The sequence below is a fragment of the Pocillopora verrucosa genome, chromosome 5, assembly GCF_036669915.1.
Source record: "Pocillopora verrucosa isolate sample1 chromosome 5, ASM3666991v2, whole genome shotgun sequence".
In the NCBI taxonomy this organism is placed as follows: Eukaryota; Metazoa; Cnidaria; class Anthozoa; order Scleractinia; family Pocilloporidae; genus Pocillopora; species Pocillopora verrucosa.
The window spans coordinates 8,077,176-8,099,374 of record NC_089316.1 but is presented as its reverse complement, the minus strand read 5'-3'; the positions used below and the strand labels follow the sequence as shown (position 1 = coordinate 8,099,374).

The following is a 22,199-nucleotide window of genomic DNA, read 5'->3' as shown; positions in this document are numbered from 1 at the left end:
GCATCATTTGGAGTAAAAAATTTTAAAAACGTGCAATAAACAAAAGATTTAGGGCTAAATTTCCGCTGCAACAATTTGTTTTGAGCGCGGTTGTAACTTTAATGGTCGAACTCCGTGTAACAACCGCTTCTATATAATACACTCTTTTAATAACTAGACTTCCTGACAACTACAAACACGTGGCGTTCTTTTTTTTCAAAACGGTATACGCATGCACAAACCGAACTACAATTGTCGGAGCGGTGGACTGGATTCTACAGTCCGTATGCCAAAATTTGGGTGTGGTTACGATGGAAATCTGTGAGTCCGATGGAGAACTACGACCCCTTCAACTTTTTCCGTGTTTTTTTGTTGTTGTTGTTGTTGTTTTTTTTTACGCAGCTGCTTCTCATTGACATAGTAAGTTAGGTCAGCACAGAAGTAGGCCTCAATCCTTAATTGTAAGTGGACTAATCTTCATTCTATTTTCAACCATGCGACATCAGTTTCCCATGTCTTTATTTGTTTCCTTTCTTCCATTCCACCATCATTAATTTTCTTATTTCACTTTCGTTGATAAGAGTGTTTTCTTCCCGTTTTTCAGGGGTAGAGAGAAAACACAAGGCTGGCATAAAAGGTAAGTCACGTTCCAAAGGAGGACGCGTTAATCCATGTTTTCGCTTCACTCGCCCGAACAAGGAAAAACAGGAACCGCCTTTTCTTTAAGCTAGACTGACAGTTTTTTCTTAAGAAAACAGAGAAGTCTGATTATCCATCTTACAAGTCAATACCTATGGGAAGCTTAATCAATTGGATATTGATATTGACAGGCCCTCTTTTGCGTTGCGGGATGAGCCGCGGTGATGCCCGTGACATTCGAGCCAACGAGCGAAGCCAGCGTGCGAGAGGGCCCCCGGCTTGGCTGTAGTCTCGATGTCTCCACCGTTCGAACCACAACGCAAATTGTCCATTGTACAGTTTTGTGCTTGGTTTCCAGGCCTTTAAACAAGAGTGAGGCCAAGGTTGACCTTACTATAATACAAACCTTGCCGCTTTTAAAATAAAAATTACTTTGTTATCACGCTGACTAGATACAGGTCTCTATCACAACACAGTTACCATCAGCCTCACTCCTAATCAAAGGCTTGGCAACTAAGTACACAACTGTAAAATGGCCTATTAGAACGTTATGTAAATTCGTAGTGTGATGGGCTCTTTTTTAAATTCTTGCACCAACAGTTTTTCAGTTGTGGCGTTAAAGGACCTGATCCTATCAACGCTTCCATTTTCAAAGGATATCACAGCTTCTTGTTATAGATATCAATGACATAAAAAAATTCAAGGTGGCGGGGCTGTTGTAAAAGCGTAATTGCATTTCCAGGGTAATATTTCTTCACACTACCTGGAGAAGAAGAGGGTCTCTAGAAACTTTTTGATGGTCCTTCTGACCCTTCGCTTGGTCCAGGCTTCGTCTTCCTTAAGAAGACCATGATAGTACCCAGACTTTGCACTACAAAAAGTACGAGACTAAGGCTTTCAATCTGCACACGGGAAAGAATATTAGGAAGATTGTTGAAATGGTTTTTGATTTAAGTATTTAAAGCGATCAGAGATTGTACCGGTTCTAAATTACTAGGTTCTATGACTGCGACCTCTCTTGGTGTATTTTTAAAAATATTCCGTGTTCTTTAGATCAGGACCCCCTCCCTCCCTAAACGGCGATTCAGGTCCCCCCTTGTATCACGCGTTAATGCGAAACATGCAACACAAAACGGATGTAGCTAAATGAAAAGCATGTAACACGAAAAGCAAGTAACAAATGATTGAATACTTTATTGTGCATCGGATTAGAAACAAAATTTTGACAATACACTTGGCGTTCAAAAGGAAATTTCAAAAATGCTTAGAAACAATGGAAAATGGAAACAAAGGCTTTCTAATTAATAAAAATAAAATTTTTTTACAAGCTTATTTTGAATATAATACCGATTATACAACATACTGCACATGCAAGTTTAACTTGAAAAAAAGGTCTGCTATCTTTTTGTAAAATGATTGTGATTAAAAAAAAATTAAGAAAGATATGCTTTAAACTCATCAGGTTTACTGGTCAAGCTCATAAGCATCCTCTTCGTCCAGAAGTCCATTCTTCTTAAAATACGCCAGTTCTCTTTCTGTGAAGAAAAATCGAAACAAAATCATCAAGCAACAGCATGAATTTAATTTCAGATTTCATTCATTCTTAAGGTTAAAAAAAAAGATGTGGGGTTGCTAAGCCTCTTGGATAATAATACACTTAACCAACCCTTCCCTCCTCCTACTTAGTTTGCCAGTTGACATTTTCATTTTGGTGCATCTTTGGCGTCATTTAATTTTTAATTCTGGTTTGCTGACGGTTAGTTCTGATTTCCTGCCTTTCTTCATTTTGGTTTGGAGAAAAGTTTCGCGGAATGATATGAAAGGCTGAATTATACAGGCATCTCGATTGGTTCTTGGAGGGAAACGCATAGAGGACGTCACCATTAACAACCCTTTGCTTTTAACCTTTAAACACAAGTAGATTTCATGTTGCCATGGGTCTGTACAGTAATGAATGACAGTTAACGACAAAATGTGGCCAGAACATCAGAGCCATACTCGGCTGTGATGATTTTTTGTTTTTGTTTTTGTTTTTTTTTTTACATTATCTGTGATCTATTACTGAACAGACGCACCGCAACATGATATCTATTTGATAATTATTAGTCACTCATTCTCTGCTTTGTTAAACAATGAACTTTATTTTCTAAGATATCAAAAACATATTAATGCCATGCAACCAATGTCAGGTCAGTTAGACGATTGAAAATATCCAAATACCCGCAATCGTCGTCCCCTTGTTGTCTAGCAGAACAGCAGTTAATCTTTGATCTTAACTTTGATCAATATCGTGCGGCTTGCTATCAAGTTTTCAAATAATGCCACAACACCTAAACTTGTCCTAAATCTCTTAGTGTTATAATGAAGTGGCTTCATCTCTCAATGCAGAAAACTTTTTCTGGAAATGAGATGTGTAAACCGAATAACTTACCCAACTTCTTGGTATCCATGACCATTTTCTCCACAGAAGGCAGATCTCTGAAGCGAGACGCACTTACACGGTGATCAGCGGCCTCTTCGGCCTCATCTTCATCGTCAGATGGTTCATCTGCCTCTTTCTCGGCATAGTCTTCCTCTTGACTTTCATCCATTTCTTGAGGTACTTCCTCAGCTGCATCTTCTTCCAGAGGCACGTCTTCGGCCTCCTCTTCCTCTTTGGCTTCATCCTCTGCCTTCTCACCTGCATCGTCGTTATGACCTGTCTCTTCTGCCTCATCTTCTTCCTTCGCTGCCTCCTCTTCTTCCTTGGCCTCATCTTCCTCTTGAGGTACTTCCTCTATCTCATCATCTGCAAAGGTGTCATCATCATATTTATCCTTGTCTGATTCATCTTCGTTCTGGCTAACTTCCGCGGCCTCATCCTCCTCCTCTGATGTGTCTTCAGCATCCTCCTCCTTTTCAGGCTCATCTTCCTCCTTTGCTTCGTCCTCATCGGTGAGCATCTCTGCTTCGTCCTCATCGGTGGGCATCTCTGCTTCGTCTTTTACAGAATCCTCCTTTGCTTCATCCTGCTGAGCTGTATCCTCCTCTGCTGGTGCACTATGGGCCTCATCATCTTGTGCGGCCTCAGCTTCCTCTTCGGCTGTTTCCAAAGCATCGTCTGCAAAGTCGTTCGATACTTCTTCGGGTTCATCGTCAGACGGAAGGGCCTCATCCTCAGCATCTTCGGTTTCTTCCGCCTCGACGTCATTGGGATCCTCCTCGAAATACTCCGCTTCACTATCGTCATTTTCTACTGGTGCACTGTAAGATTCCTCTTCGTCATCACTCCTCAACGGCTCCTCTTCACGATAAAGCGACTCCTCGGCATCTTCTTCTCTAGAATATTTTGGAAAAGACCTATCGTCGTTCAGTTCACGATCGTAGTCATTGTCGTCCTCCTCATACTCTCCCTCGTCTTCCTCAGCCTTGTTCTTGTCGTCTTCTACAGAAAAAGGCAAAGCAAACTGTAAATTCATCAATTGTGGCAGAGGGTGTTTGAAAAATTTTGAATTGAGTGTGTTTAGGGATTGCTTGGGGTTTCCATTGCTAAGCCCTGTGATTGCTCCATACAGCTTGCGTCCTCTTCTAAACCAGTCAGATGTAAACTAAAACAAATCGCGACTCGGTCACTCGGGCTTTCCAACGCTTCTGAGTTGTTTTGTTTTGTTTTTAGTTCTCATTGGTTCGTTGAGAAATTTTCTTTTCTCTGATTGGCTCTCGTGATTACTTTAATTTGGTTTTTTAAAACCAAATTCAAAACGCGCTCCACGTCAATAAAGTTGTGCTTGTGAATACTTTCCCCCTGGGGATTTAAATTTTTACTTCGCGGATCAACTGCGAAGGTAACCGTGATCATTGCGGTACTGACGCAACCGTCCTAGCGAGTAGTTATCAGATGAACGATTGAACTCACCGACAAATAGGAGTGGCAAGCTTTGATGTTAACGAATTGAAAGGAAGATTTGCGCGGTTTTGTTTCAATCATTAAAAGAGAGGGCGTGGGTTAATAAGCAGTCTGAAGTATTAGCGGAGATGTTTGAGACTTTTTTATTTCCTGACATCAAATCTCTTGGTTGTAGAGAGCTATATTCACCTAACTAAGGCCAAGAGTTCTTAAACTCTGAAATAAGTCTTATGATCGAGGATTTCGCGCGCTACGCCTCTAAAACCTCTTAGAATATAATTTTGTAAACGCTAAAATCAAGGGTCAGAGAGCGAAAATTAATTTTGATCCATTGCTGTCAAACTGAGAGAAATGATGAACTCATTTTTCATTAAATTAATTGAAAGTACTCAATATTTCACACGCAATAGAATAGAAGGATGCATTGTATTTACAGCGTGATGGATGTGTCTTGCTCTGTGGGGTAGAATATTTTCATGTCGAAAGGATCCTCCTAAGGAGAAAGCCATTGTACTTGTCTTTCTCCGTAAGAAAGAAATTGGATTTTTGCCTTCCACTTGCAATAAAGGATAGCCTGAGTGAAATTGTGTGATGAGAATGGCGCCTCGCCCCTCAGGGTGTAATGTTCCTATATTTGCTCGCTCGCCTCTCGTGGGGAGCTGTTGTACTTCTCCGTTCTCCGTGAAAAAAAACAATCGAGCTCGCTTTTCTTTGATGTTTTCTTAAGGTTATGCTTGGATGACGAAAAAGCGTTTATTAATATTGCTTGTCATATGGTGATTAATAAGCGGAAAACTTTCCCCAGTTAACCAAGGCTGGCAAATATTCTGAAACACTCACGTTAATTGCTATACAGCTGTTATTCTGGCAATATTTTGATCAATATTCTGGCTTTTGTCTGGACGAGAAATTTTGCGACTTATATCCAAAAGTCAGTTATCAGTTTCAAAATTGGAAATCAAACATCCTTTACTGAACAAGTTCTATAAAATATCCGAATTAGTAGAAGTGGATTCCCGTGCGGTCGCGGTTATGTCTACACCCCTTGGTTTTATGAATATTGCACGCCTGGAAAGGAAACAAAAGGCTTTCTTCAACAGCATCTAAATTACTTGTTCGTCAAAACGGTCTTCCGCCTGTTATGTAAATTTTGTCCAATAAGAGGCAATTGCATTGAAAATCTTTTAAAGTTCATTAATCATAAACATTTTAAACAGCACTTTATGGCATCGCTTGCAATAATCTCCAAATTTTTTGTCTAGCGTTAAAAATTGTTTAATCAACTTTAATGCAAGAGAAGACAGCGAAAATGGCTATCAAATGGTGATATTGGGTTATTCCATGTCGAAAAATATGCCTATGGTTATTCAAGCTTAACGAATGGCAAGGTTCTCTAACTTTTCCTAGATAGAAAGCAGATTTTAAAATTTCCGATTCCTACGCTTGGTAAATATTCATGAGAGCCCTGTTGAGCGCGACTTGTGAAGGTAACAAGAAACTGTTGGCAATACCGGAAAGGTCTGGTCAGCTGATGGTTAAAGACTGCTAGTTATACTTCAAAAAAAAAAAGGGCTCGGTTTAGTTTCGATTAAGCGGAAGTTCCAGTTCACTAAGATGGAGACAGCGAAGTTTTGTTATATTTAATCCGTAGTACTCATCGAAAACAAGGTGATCGAAGCTGGTTGATAAAATTGACTTTACGTGCTGTGAAGAAAGTTAAGCGCTAAGGAATTTGTTGCGGTTCGATGATTTGCTGAATACTTTTCCAAATATATCACAGAAATAAAGTCACATGTTGCTTTTTCCTCCTTTTCCGCTCCTTATGGCAAGTAATATTGGGCCAGGATGCCCAAACTGCGTCAGTGCGCTTATTTAACGTCAAGTTGTACTAGAAAATGGTATTCAAACCTGGAGCCATAAGTTAGAGACCATTAATCTTTAGGCAGATATATTGTTTAGGGTTAGCGATTACGATCATGACAAAATTTGCCAGTTTCTCCCTGAGGGAGTTCAAAGACAATGTTCTAACTCGACCAGTATTCGAAACGATGACGATCTTTGATCGTAGCCAATTGCATTCGACCTGTTGTCAAGACGTTTTCTGTTTAATGTGATGCACTGAAAGTTTGCGTGGGGTTATGAGGGCGGATCTTTGCCTGTAGCTATGCGAGCGAGGGAGAAAAACGTATTCATTTAGATTTTACCTGCGGCTTTCCTGTCTCTCAATACTGGTTGCAAGGTTCAGCAACCGTATAACGGATATTTATCAAAAGAACAAAAAAAGGAAAATTTCAGTTTCTCATTAAATGAGCTTTGCTGTCGAAACAGATCGTTTCGACAAAACCGGTTCGTAATCTGCATGTTTACTCAGGTAGAATCGCTTCGAAATTGAACGCTATTTCTTGTCAAAACTCCATTTCGTTCGTTTCTATCCAGTCTTTTCACTTTAGCTGACACTTTATCTGTCCACTGATAATCAACCTGCTATGGAACATTATGTAACTAAGTGAGGCAATCCTCACTTTCTAAATAACTGCTTTGAAAAACTAAATTTCATACATCCAAGTTTTCTTTGCGGTAATAGATGTAACAAAAACAATTACCACGTCGGTAACTTACATGAAATTCAACGTTTATCGCTTAATATTTATTTAGGTAAGAATTTAAGTCATTTACTGAAGCCTTTCGCAACTCACAAAAAAAAAAAAAAGACAGAAACAGAAACTTTGTCTTCATTTTCGATCCCTTTACGTGTTCAATGCATTTCGTGCCCTTAAATGATCAATGCCTTGAAGTAAGGAGGCTTAAATTAATAACCTGTTTCTGATGTAGAAATGATAAATCGTTTGGCTCCTAAACTGCACTTTTTTTTTTGCAACAATCATAATTTTCGTCGCACTAATGTCGCGATCTTGAATTGGCCAAACTGTTTTTTAAATTCATTAGTTTAACTACCAGGAAAATTCACCGCAAATTATTCCTTGTTTAAATTTCGCCGTAGTCTGACTCGCTTGAATTATGATGTTACACGTACCAATATTTTCATATCTCGATTTAAAACCTTTCTAGCGATGAAATTTTAAATTTCTGTGCTCTGCTCCCCCTGCGGCGAAATTTCCGCCCGTGGATTCTGAAGTCTCTAACATTATCTATGCAATTTTGTGTTTTGAAATGCAAGCTTTCGATCCTTTTAAATTGTTATCTCTAAAATAAATATAAATATCATTAAAAAATCCATTGGAAGACATATCTGAAAAATCCCGTTCTGAAAATGTAAAATATACGAAGATTTGCCATCGGTGAAAAAAAGAATCGAAGGTTGCGTGTAAAACAGCTTTCATCCTTCGCAGATTTTTGACAAAGTCGAATTTATTGATGAGAATTGAGAATTATACCGTCACGAAATTGAGCGTATTCATACTCACTTACGGACACTGAGAGAGAGTTCTAAAACACTTACCCGGTAGATCGCGGTTATAGAATTCATCATACAGACGTTCTCGAATGCTAGGATACTTCCCCAAGAGATCTGTAAACACCAAGTAAACATTCGCATGTGAATACAAAATGCGCACTCTGAAGGATTAATCTAGTGAAACTCGTTCAAACCTGAGTTTCTTTCGATCGGATCGCGGCGGAACAGATATCCGTCGTAAGCAGACTCGTCATAATCGGCGTTTTCCTTTGGGATAAAATCCCGACTGTAATCGTCGACATCTTCGTAAAAGGTGTTCCTCAACGGCAACGCGGTGGTCGGTGCGAAGGCCGCGAACATCATCACGAGAACGATTTTCAGCATTTTGGATAAATTCTAGCTCTACCAGCGATGCTATCTCTTCGTTTCACGGGTGTCACTTGATCTGCGAACAACTTTCGACGATTGAAATTTAGAGCTGAACGCAATCGTCTCCGAGGCCACAATGATGTTGCTGTATCGTTGCACTTCAGTTCTCTCTGAAAGTTGTTGGCGCATGAAAATTAAGATACAAAAATTTGCGTAACAAAGCACCTGCTCTCAGTATCTTATTTACATTTCAAAGGTTCATAATATACTGCAGATGTGCTTTCCGTATTAGGGCGACTGACACGTGGTTACATCGCCAGCCTATCAAAAACACACTTGGCAATAAAATGTTTACCTTAGGCCAAAACAAAGACTCACGAATTTTCTTCTAATAGCAAACACATTATCAATTTCATCTGATCGAATTTCGTTATTTTACCTCTGTATAGAAAAAAAGAAATTCAGAAATTATTGATTGATACTATGATGAAAATTAGTGGCTCTCTTTGAAATTTAGTTAAAGTGAGGAGGGAATATATTAGACTCGCATTTTTAATCTCACAACGTATGAATTTATAAAACACAGAATATTTCAGCTGACTATCGTGTACGTAGGCGGAAATAATTTTGCGCCTCTTTTTGTTTTGTTCACAACTGTGGCTATTTTTCGAAACATGACGAAGATCAGTGAAGGACCCACTTGTAAGTTGGACTGGAGATTCGATATCTCGCAGGAAGACTCTAAAGTCACTGAGTTGTTTTACCCAAGCCCCCCTTAACAACTAAAAACTATTAAAAACCATTGCGTAAAGGCTAATAGCATTGTAATATCAAAAGACAAAAATCTAATTTAATGCATGACCTTAAAAGTGTAAACTCCAAAAAAATTCATTTGCTATGAATAGATTAACTGTTTAACTCCCACGAGTGACCAAGACAGAATTTCTCCTTACAATATCTTTACAATATCAACCGGATAAGTGATGAGAATAAAGAAAAATATCAGTTTGGGATAATCAGTTGGTCCAATACTAAATTCTCTGAACTAACATAAAAAGAATTGTATGGTTGACACTAAGGAGAATTAGAAATTTGATCTGGGAGTTACAGGGTTTAGGAAGAAGATAAATCAATACAAGATTAAGGAGATACTAAGATTCGCAATTTTGGAAATGACGGCTGATGATCGATATTAAACCTGGAAATACAATATTGAACTGCAAGAATTGAATAAGTTGCTCTTAAAGATCCTAAACATTTTCTAATTACCAGTAACTACGTTTAAACTTAGGATGTGGTTTAAAATCTGAAAAACAAAACTTCTTCAACAATTTTGTTCGGTCGAGGGTCAATGGTCTATATTCCGTCAAGCAACTGTTGGTGATTTCTAACAAGAAGAGGATATCATTAATCAAAATATTATAAACCCTTGCATTCATCTAGTGAATGCGCCCTCCTTAGTGATTTATGTTGCTCAGACTTAAAATTTTGATTTCTTGCAACTAAACCAAGCGCTTTCCTGCTGGGAGAATCATTTATTCCATTCTCATAAGCTAAGAATGTTGGTCAAGTTTTTTCTTCTTGTGCGTGACGGAGAGGAGAGCTATATTCAATAATGAATGGAGCAGGCCTTGTTTCCCACAAAGTTTTTACTCCTTAACAAATATATTTATAGAATTTCGAAAAGTAATGTCCCGATCTGAGAAGTTTTCCTCCCGCGCCATCGATTTAATACGTCGCGCGATCTAAACATGCTCTGGTTGAAAATAAGGAATATTCTAAGGAAAGGGGCGGGGGGCGGTAAAAAAAAAGACACTACGCTCCTGTTCCTCTTTCCTCGCTAGTGCATTTCGAAAAAGTTCTCCGATTTTCAGGAGAATCTAGATCCAAACCCAATCAAATTCCCATGGTGACAATCAGAAGCGAGATAAACAAGACTTTAAACTAGCTGTCCCCACTATCATTCTGTTCAACAAAAGAACTAATATGTATGCAAGGACTGCTGGGAATGCAAGAATCCCAAAGTATCCCATGGGAGAAGAGGAACGCGAGCAGACGTGGGAAAGAAAAGATCACGTTTTGTCGGAGTAGATCCGGGGCCGTGTGGAAAACAGGGCAATGCTGGACCACGAGACCCGATTAGGGAACCGAGAATCAAAGCAGTTCCGGGTACAAGAGGGTCACCTGGTGCTAAGATAGACCCCAAACGGTCAGAGAAAAATTAAAGTGTAGTGTTCCAATGTTCTGTGAGTGGTAATCCTACACCGACACTACGTGGTTAGAGGTAAAAAAAAATCCTCCTAAGTAGTCGTTCTCATTTTGGTCAAGGTGGGAGATGACAAGTGCGTCACGTGACTCTTGACGACGCGGGTAAATACACCTGCACGAGAAGAAACTTATCAAGCACCGCAAACCATACAGCCCGACTGATTATTGAAGGTAAGCACTTCCTATGAACAAGATAAAATTGGACTCGAGGGCCGAATTAATTCGGAACACGATTTCATCTACCCCAGATCTAAATGCTAGCAGTACCACTATTATCATGATAGTTTTTATTACCGCCATCGTTAAAAGTTTTTTAAAGTTGTTTATCCATGGGTGAACTTTGAAAATTATGTATAACTCTTCTCCTCGTAGCACCTCCTCGGGTTCAACTAGCTTGAAGTCCGACCCAAACAAAAGTAGGTGAAAACGCTGCGCTGCCAAAGTGCCACGTAACGGGTTTTCCAGTACCAGTTATCTCTCGGCGTAAGCTACCAGTTTATCTGTCGAAAGACCGGACTTCTCAGGTTGAAGGCACTTTTGACTGTGGGAGCCGCCCAAAAACAAGACACTGGACTGTACGTCTGCCACGCCAAGAATTCATTAGGGGAGCATTAACCGTTGACTCGCTGTTTGTCTGGTTTGTACCAACATTTAAAGCAAGGTTACCGCAAAATTTTCCAAAAGTCTTTGGGATGACATGGCTCTTAGATTGCTCTCCACCCTCAAGTATTTCTTGGAGGAGATTTAAAGGTGCCAGAGATGCGAGTATGGCGAGATTCGACAAGACGAGTTAAGAAGATATCTAAACTCAAAGAGGCTGATTATGGAGTGTTCATTTGTGAAGCAAACTTGCTTTTCTCTACTATCGAGGCTAGAAACGAGGTAGTTGTAAAAGGTAAATAATTTTCCTCATAGCAATTTAAGGAATTATGCATGCAATGAGTGTTAGTCGTGATTGAGCCATACATGTTTGTTTAAAGCAACGGCAGGTGAAAAGCTATCAAAATAGAGGTTACTACATTAACCAATAGAGGTTACTACTTTTAAGAGTGTCGAGGGCAAACAAACGTATTGTTTTTCAAATGGCCATTAAAGATAATACTTCTCTGGTGCACTGGCATGCAATTTGCGTTATTGCAGCAAGGACCAGTTGCCTCGAGTTTGGCGGAGCAAAATGTCAATGGCTAAAGTTTTATAGGAAAGGGTGTATAGATGTATACTACAAATCTCCCTGATTATTCTAAGCAGCATATGCTTATTTGCGGCCTTTTCCTTTCCAAAACTCGAGAACAAAAACTTATCTTTCAAATTGGCACTCTTAATCCCCATGGTATCGATCAACAAGCGCTTTTCATTCCACTTATTTATTCTTGTTTTCCCGTCACCATATTCCAACCAATAGCGTAGGTCTTAGCCTTTTCATTTTGTAAAGAGGCTGCGAAGTACTGGATCGCACTAAATCATGGCGAGTTGTTTATGGTATTTGACGCAAGGTGTAGTTCTTATCTCTAGCAAATCATGCTCTGCTGTTTGAGAGCACCTGTTTTTAACAAAGATTCGACATGTTTTAGATGATAACCAATTTTTCGTGAAGTTGCTAAGTGCGGGGGTTATGGGAAATATTTGCATTTTCTCTGTTGGATTGTTCCTTGCCAGAATAGTCCATTGTACAGTTGTGTGCTTGGTTGCCAAGCCTTTGAACAGGAGTGAGGGTAATGTTGACCTTGTCACGATACAAACCTTGCTGCTTTTCAAATACAAATTACTTTGTTATCATACTAACTTGATTCTGGTCTCTATGACAACTAGGTCACCTTCAGCCTCACTCCAAATCAAAGGCTTGGCATCTAAGTACACAGCTGTACTTAGCTGCTATCAATAATATATGAAAAGAAGTTTTTCTTTTCCCTTTTTGAAAGTTATTGCGGCTTATAAAACCAAGGTTAAACTGAAGCGTCTTTCTATTTATGACATTCAAAAATTTATTCAAAGCTTCCAAGATAAGAGAGAGAGTAGCATTAATCTCGAGAATTACTCAGGAATGAGAAGTTGTCTTTCCATATTTGAAAGTGAAATATCGCTAACACCTGCAAACACTTTAGAATGCAACTTCTATTGACGCATGCAGCCGTGACGGATTATAGCTTCTGTAAAAAGGAAGGAGAAAAGGAAATGAATGAAGTTACAGTAGTTTTGCCATTTTATCAAAACCATGATCACTTTTAAAATCAAAGTTTTCCAAAGTTTTCATGATGTGCAAAGCCGTGCGTGACTTTAATATGTTAATTAACGATGAAAACTGTCCTTATCAAATCTCCAATTTTAAGGTGCAATGCAGCGTGGAAGACGTAAGTCGGGTCTTGCTGCTCGAAACGGGAAACCTTTAAATGTCGAAACTTGGGCAGGGAATAAGAGACGTTGAAAGACTCTTTCTTTTTATCGACTTTCTACAACTTTTTGGGGCTCAGTCTTGTGTGACGCAAGGTTTCTGAACACTTTGTTTCTTTAATGTTAGGCAAGAAAAAATTCTTCAATGTGTCAGTTTTTAATTTAGGTTTATTATTAAGCTTCCCATCCGACATTCATATCCTAGCAGTGTGCACGAAGTTTGTCATCAGGCCTAGCCTGCCACGAGTTGATAGAACATCCGAAGTACTAATCAGAAGGCCGTAGGTTCGACTCCTATTGCGAGCACTCTGAGTTCTTTTTCTTCGGGTATACCCGTGTCTTTCACTAAAAATATCATATTATAAAAAACCTCGATGATTCCATTTTATATACCGTATGTACACAGATGATTCCAAAACATCACCATAGATCGTCATCCATAGAAGGTGTGTGTATTTAGTTTAAGGATAATGATAGTTGAGTTTATAAAACTCTTTTTATATCTCCAAGATTTTGAAGTCTTTTTGTGCTATGAAGCCAATCAAATGATCAAAAAATTGTGCCAATTGTGCGGGGATTTGCTTTAAGAGCTTATGTCAGCATGAATGGGACTAACAGCGGCAAGTCGTATCAGGCACACCATGTATATTTCATAGTCGCTAACAAGTAAATTTTGCCGGACTTTGAGTTCGTCTCAAGATAGAACAACACAAATACACAAGGAAACTTTTACAGTAACTTTTTAACCATCCTTTTGTCTCTTAAAAACTTGAAGCTCAGCAGATTCTGTCATATCGGTCATTGTTAAAACTGTCTTTGTTTCGATGTTACTTTTCAACATAGGAAAAGTATGTCGGACAAAAATGTTAGCCAAAAAATAAGTATTACTTTTCCAGCTTCAATAATGACAGGAGATTAAGTTTAGGTGATAAAACAAAGGATTATGTTGACAGAAATACCAGAGGTCAAGTACATTCGTTACATGAGGTCCCACAACTTGGGTAATATCAACGGTGAAAATTTGCATACTTGAGCGATCGAACGAAAAAAATTATTTCTCGAAAACTAAAATATATTTTCACAAAAAAACTACACCACAATTATTAGGACATACTGGGCTACAAAATATGAAAGTAGGAGTTAAATCGAATTTTGGGCGACTCGCCAAAATATTTTAAATTTGTTCGATTGATACTGACATCCTCTCTTAATACGTGTAAAGCGTGGAGATGAGCTTGTTTAAAACCTATGGCCTTTGCAATTGTATCGACTTGATTTGCTTTTCTAGTTAGAATGGCGAAATAACAAGTTGCATTATTAAAAAGTGGACTCTTGCCAAGGAAACAATTGGGCGGAGAGAATATTAAAAGATGCCCTCAATTATTTTAATTAAATCTAATAAAGAAAGATGTTTTTCGTCTTGTCACGAGTGTGGGACAAAGAAAAATTCAGAGTTCCCATGAGGAACTATGTACTTTTCTTATTGCTAACATGCAGTCGATTCAGAATTGATTCCTACGTTGCTTCATGTTTGTTTGTCTGTCTGTCTATCTGTTGTCATAACTTTTTGTCTGCTGGTTTGGCTAAGTAATCTACACTTTCCAATTTCAGCATCAGCGGGAATGGCGTGGAATTCAAGCTTCTTAATCCTCCTGGTCTCTCTGTATCTCATGGACTTCTCTACTGCTAAAACTCCATGCAAGACAGAAGTAAGCGTACCTGGTATGGCTCTCAAAGGATTCGTCTTTAAAAAGGTCCCAGTAACAGCTCCTCATATGTGCGATATCACTTGCGAGAAGGATACGATATGTCAAAGCTACCATTACATAATTGGGGAAAAGTCCTGTGAATTGAACACCCGAACTAAGGAAGCAAGGCCCGATAATTTCCAGCCAGATGATTTACGCTTTTACATGGGACGCGTTGGCGGTAGAAGTACGCATTCGGTCTCGTTTATTTTAAATACAAATCTTTCTCCGTGAGTTCTTAGTAAAAACCTGTCACTTTCCGAAAGCAAGTGTCTGATTGCTTTGTTATTAAATAGGGCCACTGTCTTAAAGCAAAATTCGCCCTTCATACTACATTAATATCAGCCAAACTTCACAGCTCTTAATCATTATTATTCCATGTTTATCATAAACAAGGCTTGCCCGGACAAATATATATTCATCTCTAATCTGTATTGCAACTTCTATTACCCTCAAACCATTAATGAAGTCATGTCTATATCGTAGCCCCCTTAGGATCTATTCCTGAATTACCAGCGTCATCGTGCCAAGAGATAAAATTAAGTGAAGGTGAAGACAGCATCAGTAAAAAGTATTGGTTGGATCCAGCTAATGCCGGGAGTTCAAAGTTGGTTTATTGCGACATGAACTTGGGAGGTAAGTCAGCATATCAAGAACAGGATTACTTTACACAGTGGTTGGTCTACCTTTACACTTCCCTTTTGTAGAATTTTTTCACCTTGTCTCAATTTTTTCTTTCGATTAATTTTCAATCAGACATCGATGATTGCAAAGGCATCAATAACATTTGTGACAAAAATGCAAACTGCTCCAATACTGTTGGATTCTATAATTGCACTTGCAAAGAAGGATTTACTGGGGATGGACACTCGTGCTCAGGTAAAATAGTTACAGACATGCCGAGTTACAATATTTAATATTTTTTCGCCTAAAAACACTGGAGGTACATTTGAGCTATCTACAGTCGAGTGAGTGAATAATAGACCAATAATAGCTTGCATGCTATATATATCAGTGAAGCCCTAGCATTAAACAAAGCAATTTTAGAAGGAACTGTTGTCCTATCAGTGTTAAGTTTTGCTTTTTAAGCAGCATTACCCATACATGTTTATGCACAGAGTTGCCATGATCTACAACCGGTTTGTTCGAGAGTCATCATGTTAGGAGATAAAAAGAAAAAAACATTCTTTGTGACAAGAGAATACAATTGGTGGTGAAATGTACTTTTCAAAAATCTAGTTCGTGAAAGACAGAAGAAAGAAATTTGTTTCTCATTATTTAAAACGATTAAAGTTATTACAAATTGTTAGTTAACAAAAATGATAAAATGCAAATCTACGGTTTCTCAGATATTGACGAGTGTAGAGGAAATCACTCCTGTTACAAGAATGCTAAATGCAAAAACACCCTCGGATCACATGTATGTGAATGTCTCGCTGGATATACTGGAAATGGGCAAAACTGCACAGGTGAGTTTAATCTATTCGCTTCAACATTTAGACACGTTCGACTACAGCAGTACCATTCACTCATAACTCGTTTTAATTCAAGTAGCCGTTTCTCGTGTTAAGGACCTCTTAGGTAACGTTCCTGACTTTTGAATGAACAATTTTGGTGACTGATGCATTGTTATTCTGCTTTTAAATAGATCCTGTAAAAGTGGTCGACAAAAGTATGAAAATAATATCGCTCGTTTGGCTCTGAACCCTGTCTACAGGTTGGATATATAAGTGCTTTTCCAAGGCGTTCCGTTTTCGTTTACGCGTAAGAAGTTGAAAACTGCTTATAAAATTATCAAGATACTTCGAGCGCTCTGATTGGTCAAAAAAATATCGTTGCTTGCACCGGTAAACCTATGGAAAATTGAAGTTTATGTTGTTGACGAATGCAGCCAGGCTCATGCCTTGATTTACTTCATTAAAATGAACGAATGTCATCCGAATGGATCTTGCGCTAATACCCAGGGCTTTTATTAAAGTAACAGACTGCATTTTCTAACGGTTTACCAGCGTAGTAAACGTCTCCAGATGTTGGAAAACCATTCGAAAAAAAAGTAAATCAATCACCTCCAGCTCGGAAGTACAAACTTTTCTGTTGTTCTTACAACATGCCGCGTGATCTACCTCCCTAGTGAACTGATAGAAAGAGCGATGACGAAGGGGGTAAGGTTCTAAAGAAACTGTGATGCTGCATCGGTGGGATAGTATAACAGGGTATCTAAGTATTATTAACCTAGTTGATGACGTAAATTGGCCATCGTATAGAGTTTTAAAGCTTACGCTCGAAACGTCAGCTTCATAACTCTTTATAGTGGCCAATTTACATTATCAACTCAGTTAATAAAACCAAATTATCTCACTAACCAGATTCATGACGAATGCGAAAATGATAACAAAAAAAGCAAAAACAAAAACAAAAAGATCTAAAAAGAAATGGTTAGGCTGAGTTCTGAAGGGATTGCACATTTTTCTCTGACCTTATCTGACCCTTTTCGTGGAACCGTAAAAATCCTTTAAGATTCTCTAACCTTCGAGAATTACCTTATCACAATAACAGCTATGGTCATTCAAACTTATTTGACTTATGCAAGGCAATTTGCTTCATGATTATAAATAATTGGATGATGCTAATATTTATTACGTTATTACGCAGTTATTACGCAGTCCTGGGAAATAATTGTGTTACTACCGAATACCTTTGGACTGGTTTCATTGTGTAGGAGCTGAGGACCAAAAATGTCCTAAACGCATTTGGTAGCATCCACTGAGTTGAGATACATACAAACAACTCAGGCTTTAGTTGATGGGCGATTATAGCAAGGGGAAACATAACTCTTTATAATGCTATCATTTGATTTTAGTTCCTATGAGCATCATCATTGTCCGACACAAATTCTTCTTAAAAAATTTTTTTAATGCATAGTTGTTCTTGTAAAACACAAGTCACTGATTTTAAAATGTCAACAAAAACATTTTATCTTTGATACTACAATCTTTTCTCAATGTTATTTAATTTAGTAGCCGACCCATGTTGTAATTATCAAAACCTGAGTGATGCCAATAGAAAGAGCAGTTACGCTATACCGCCATCTGGAACAGTGTTTTGTGACGACTTACCCCCCGAGGGATGATATCGTTTTGTGGGAGCTGCACGAACAAGCCAGTTGTTTCAGAGCCGATAGCTTGATAAATTCAAAAATTTGTGGTGAAATATACGTTTCAAACATTTAATTTGTGAAACACAAAAAAGAGGAAAATTTTTTTTTTTTATTTATAATTATCAAAGTAATACTGACATGACTGAGAGTCCACCTATTTTTAAAGTGACAGAAATGATAAAGTGCAAATATTTATATGGTTTCTCAGATATTGACGAATGTAAAGGAATTCACTCTTGTCACGTGAATGCTATCTACACGAACACCAAAGGATCCTTTGTTTGTGAATGCCAGCCTGAATTTAATGGAAATGGTCAAAACTGCAAAGGTGAATTTAATCTATTTGCTATAATATTTAGAATATTCCTGCTCGAATCTAACCTCAAGCTGCTGAGGTGGCCACTGTCGGCCATATTATTATTTTTTCATATGTAAACGGTACTGGTTGCACCTTAAGTCTACCAAGAGCTGTCTTTTAAGGCGCTGTCTGAGAAAGAAGGAGCTCAGATTCGGATCCTGCTGAATTCATTTGGATTTTTAATATCACTGAGCCTCTTCGAGTGATGATATCCTACACATGATCCCATGTACTACTTGACCCCTTAATTAATGCATAGTCATTTTTCTTGTTAAATACAAGTTTCACCTCTGATTGGCAAGCTGCCAGAATTATAAGACATTAGAAAAAATCTTGAACCATTGATTTTAATACCCGAAGTCCTTCTGCATTTTCATTTTACTTTGTAGCCGATCCTTGCTATGATTATAAAGACCTGAGTGATGCCAATAGAAAGATAAGTTACTTAACAAGTCACGGTTCAGAATTGTGCGACAACCAACTCCCTGAGGGATGGTATCGTTTTGTGGGAGCTGCAGGAACCAAAATGCCAACAACACGTGTGCCAACAAACAGATGTGGAACACAATGGCCAGGCTGGTTGGATGGTGCTCATCCTGCAGTGGAAGATGGTGAAGTTTTCAGGAAGGTCTGCTTTACCGATCGTTAGTCTGGTTGTAAAGCCACGAAGACTACTTCTGTGAAAAACTGTGGATCCTACTTCATCTACAAACTTCAACAGCCAAGTTATTGTAACTATCGCTACTGTGGTACAGACTGAATATGAAGCAAACATACTTTGCGTAGCAAGAGGACTCTAACCGCTTTTACCATGTGACATAGTTAACCTTTCTTTTCTATCATAAACATTATCAGCAGATTTTAACCTGTGGCAAACAGTTATTGATTTCACCATAGTGATAATTCTCATTAGATAGCCTCTGTCATCGCAGAGAAACGCAAACTCTCAAACTTATGGTTTTCGAGCCTTTTGTTTATGTATTAATTTTTCGTTTTTTTTTCATCCTTCTATTGCTGTAACTATTAACCATGGTTATTTTAGCGTAGGTCAGTGGAATGACCAGTAGGCGCCATCTTACTTTATAGGCGTAGAAAAAAAAGTGATGATAATCACGAATTTTCGGACGCTCAGTAAGCAAACCTCGATGGTTTAGCCTGTCGTAACCGTGTATCAAATGTGACCGAATCGACTAGGATGCATTCGAAATGGATCGCTTACATCTCAGACTGATTTGAATCTAAGCTAAAGATCTTTACACAATGGCTTCAAAGTGTTCCTATAGAGCTTACTTAACTAAGCGCGCGGGCAGGTCATTTATTCAAGATAAAATTTGTTAAAATAATTTTCGCAACAATTTGTATAGGAAATCAGGCATTTCGAGTGCAATTTGGAAGAAATCAGCACGAGTAAGTTTTCAAAGGCTAACCAGATTTTATGAACCCGTAGGGCGAGTGCAGTTTAAAAACTGCAAGTAGCTTTCAAAAGTTGACTTGTTTTTCAAACATAAACACGCAAAAGAACAGTATTTAGAGCTGCGATGCGTTAAAAATAAGTACTTGGAGTAGCATAGGTAAACACAAGTTGTAAACAACTTTGTACACCGGTTAAGTACATTACCAACAACTTTTCACAAGAATGTTAGATTTAAAATCAAAATCACAGTTTCTCACTGTGAAATTTTCCTTTTTTTATGATGCAAAAATATTCAAAGAATCCTATGAAAAATAATAAGCGCGGGAAAGAAACCCCCCCCCCCCCCCCACCCCCAAAGCCTGATATTTCAATATTCTAATACTAGTCTTCGGGAAATTAGATGTGCATTTAATTTGTACTTGTAGTTATAGTGTATTTAATTCTTAGGAATTTAATTTTTACGGTTTTTAGAGTATTGTAAAGCGGCGTGGACAATTAATGGAAGATGGCGCTATATAAATGTTTTTCATTTCATTTGTCTCTAATTTACAAGAAGAGACCTGAACACAAAGCAAATGGGGCAAAGTAGGGCGAGTTTATTAACAACGTATCAAAATATAGAAAAACTGTTGTTGATCTTTTTAAAGGGAAGTGATATGAGCTGGGTCACTTTGTGGCTCAGCTCCTTGAGTGGTGTAAATAGACAGACATCGTGTATATTATCTCATCATTTAACAAAAACTATGTATCTCTTTGTAAATACATTTACCTTACACGGATTTTTTTCAGCTGACTTTCATAACACGAACACGACAGTAAATGTTAAGGGCAGTGTAATCCACGGGCCAGAGTAGGTTCTCGACACCACTCATCTGATGAAAGGTTATGTAAAAGACTCTTCAAATTCACTTAATAGCAATCGCGAAGAGAGGCTTTCACAATTTTTGTAATGGAATTAATATAGATAACCAGGGAATAATAACAAGAACAACAAGGAATTAGTCCAGAAAATGCATGAAACCAGAACCTAGTGAAGTAAAAACAGAGCAATCAATCAAAACTGGTTGTAACTTAACATCACAACGATACAGTAACAAATGGAGAGAGTTGATGAAAAAGATTGTAACGTAAGTAACAGAAAAACGAAAATAAGGTCAATCTTTTGTACAGTTAACTAAATTAATTTACTTTCTTATAATTAATTTATATTGAACATCTTTCTTCATTAAATTGCAAGTAATTTGTCACAAGTATCGTTAGAATTCAATTGTTAATTATCTTTAAGTAAATAGTAATAAAAAAAAACCTTGCAAAAAGGCATTTTTTACAGTTTTTGCCTTTGTTAGTGCTAAGGGATGTACATTCATTTGCTACCCATGGCTGGATTGCATTATTTATCCTGTCGATGTCATTTGTTTGGCCAAAGGAAGAGAATAACGTTTTCGTACACCACGAATGTGGGTGCACATGCTGGCGTTACTCTGAAAAAAAAACAACAACAACAATGACACAAACAATATACAGTAAAATCAACAATAAATGTGTTTTCACCGCACACCGCGCACTTTTTCTTTGATACGTTACGGTTATTGTTATTATAGAGGTGAATTGCCAATCAGGTGACATTTTATGACCAGAGATTTTCCTAAGCTTTCCTTCGAGGCCTATTGGTGAAATGAGAGTAACTTTGTTGTACGCTAAGAAGTCATTACCGTCTATCAAATTAACACACCTGATATCTCCATAAATGTTAAGGAGAAGAAAAATAAAGAGACTCTTACTCATAGGTAACCTGGCCCAAACCACTAAAAGTTGGATTTATCATTCTAATTAGCAAATAGATGGACCGTAATCGTTGGAAAATAAGTCAACGTGATAACTTGAAACTTTTCCCAACATAATCTCAAAAATAACGCAACGGAATCGATTTCTTGCGAAACATAAAAATGATCTATTTGTTTAAAATTAATCAGCGCACTAGAACGAATATGGAAAGGCTATCGGGCATCAAATGAATTAAAATCTGATAATATCTCGAACCGCGAACAGGACCCTGAGAGTGACGCTAAATGAGTACGCCTCAAACTTCGAGTCTCTCAACGGAAACAAACACCATGTCCCAGACACTTTTTTCGAAATAGTTTCACAATTCTTTTATTCCTTTTTTTTTAAATTTCTATAGTTCTCAGCGGTAGAAACAAAACAGGAATATAAGCGCCAAAGTTGTAAACCAAAGCGGCACCTGTAAATTAAATTAGAAAATTCTTTAGGACTAGTGGTTATTAGGATCACGAGTCTCTATTAGTATCAAAAGTTTTGCATTCAAATGATGGTCATAAATAGTTTTTAGGACCTGTCTCTCATTTTAAGCAAATTATACGATACCATATCATATTGTGGTGACGAAGGGGTTGCAAATTTAGAGTTTTTTTTTTTTTTTTTTTTTTAAGAGTTATTGCGGCTCATAAACCCAAGATTAAACTGAAGCGTCTTTCTACTTGTTATGACATTTTCAAATTTATTCAAAGCTCCCAAGATAAGAAAGAGTACCATGAATTAAGAGAATTACTCAGAATTG

At 37.9% G+C, this 22,199-nt stretch overlaps 2 protein-coding genes across 2 annotated transcripts; one reads left to right on the top strand and one right to left on the bottom strand.

Moving 5' to 3' along the window:
- Nucleotides 1-1,792: 1,792 nt before the first annotated feature.
- LOC131794662 (aspartic and glutamic acid-rich protein) lies at nt 1,793-8,484 on the bottom strand. The gene is made up of 4 exons (XM_059112197.2): nt 8,114-8,484; nt 7,965-8,033; nt 3,050-4,042; nt 1,793-2,153 (listed from the first exon to the last, which is right to left on the bottom strand). Exons 1-4 carry the CDS (start codon nt 8,301-8,303, stop codon nt 2,083-2,085), a joined length of 1,323 nt encoding a protein of 440 aa, XP_058968180.2. The 5' UTR covers nt 8,304-8,484; the 3' UTR covers nt 1,793-2,082.
- Nucleotides 8,485-14,668: 6,184 nt separating this feature from the next.
- LOC131794619 (uromodulin-like) lies at nt 14,669-18,856 on the top strand. The gene is made up of 4 exons (XM_059112147.2): nt 14,669-14,879; nt 15,179-15,328; nt 15,449-15,571; nt 18,597-18,856. Exons 1-4 carry the CDS (start codon nt 14,669-14,671, stop codon nt 18,854-18,856), a joined length of 744 nt encoding a protein of 247 aa, XP_058968130.2.
- Nucleotides 18,857-22,199: the final 3,343 nt, after the last annotated feature.

What these genes read in the sequence shown, in the direction of transcription:
- LOC131794662 (XM_059112197.2), bottom strand. Translation starts at nt 8,303, where the DNA reads ATGCTGAAAATCGTTCTCGTGATGATGTTCGCGGCCTTCGCACCGACC. An exon ending in CTATAACCGCGATCTACCGG is followed by an intron (nt 4,043 to 7,964) that starts GTAAGTGTTTTA and finishes CTTTTTCTGTAG; the next exon opens with AAGACGACAAGAACAAGGCT. An exon ending in CATGGATACCAAGAAGTTGG is followed by an intron (nt 2,154 to 3,049) that starts GTAAGTTATTCG and finishes TTTTCTTCACAG; the next exon opens with AAAGAGAACTGGCGTATTTT.
- LOC131794619 (XM_059112147.2), top strand. Translation starts at nt 14,669, where the DNA reads ATGGCTCTCAAAGGATTCGTCTTTAAAAAGGTCCCAGTAACAGCTCCT. An exon ending in GGGACGCGTTGGCGGTAGAA is followed by an intron (nt 14,880 to 15,178) that starts GTACGCATTCGG and finishes TCTATATCGTAG; the next exon opens with CCCCCTTAGGATCTATTCCT. An exon ending in GGATGGACACTCGTGCTCAG is followed by an intron (nt 15,572 to 18,596) that starts GTAAAATAGTTA and finishes TTTACTTTGTAG; the next exon opens with CCGATCCTTGCTATGATTAT.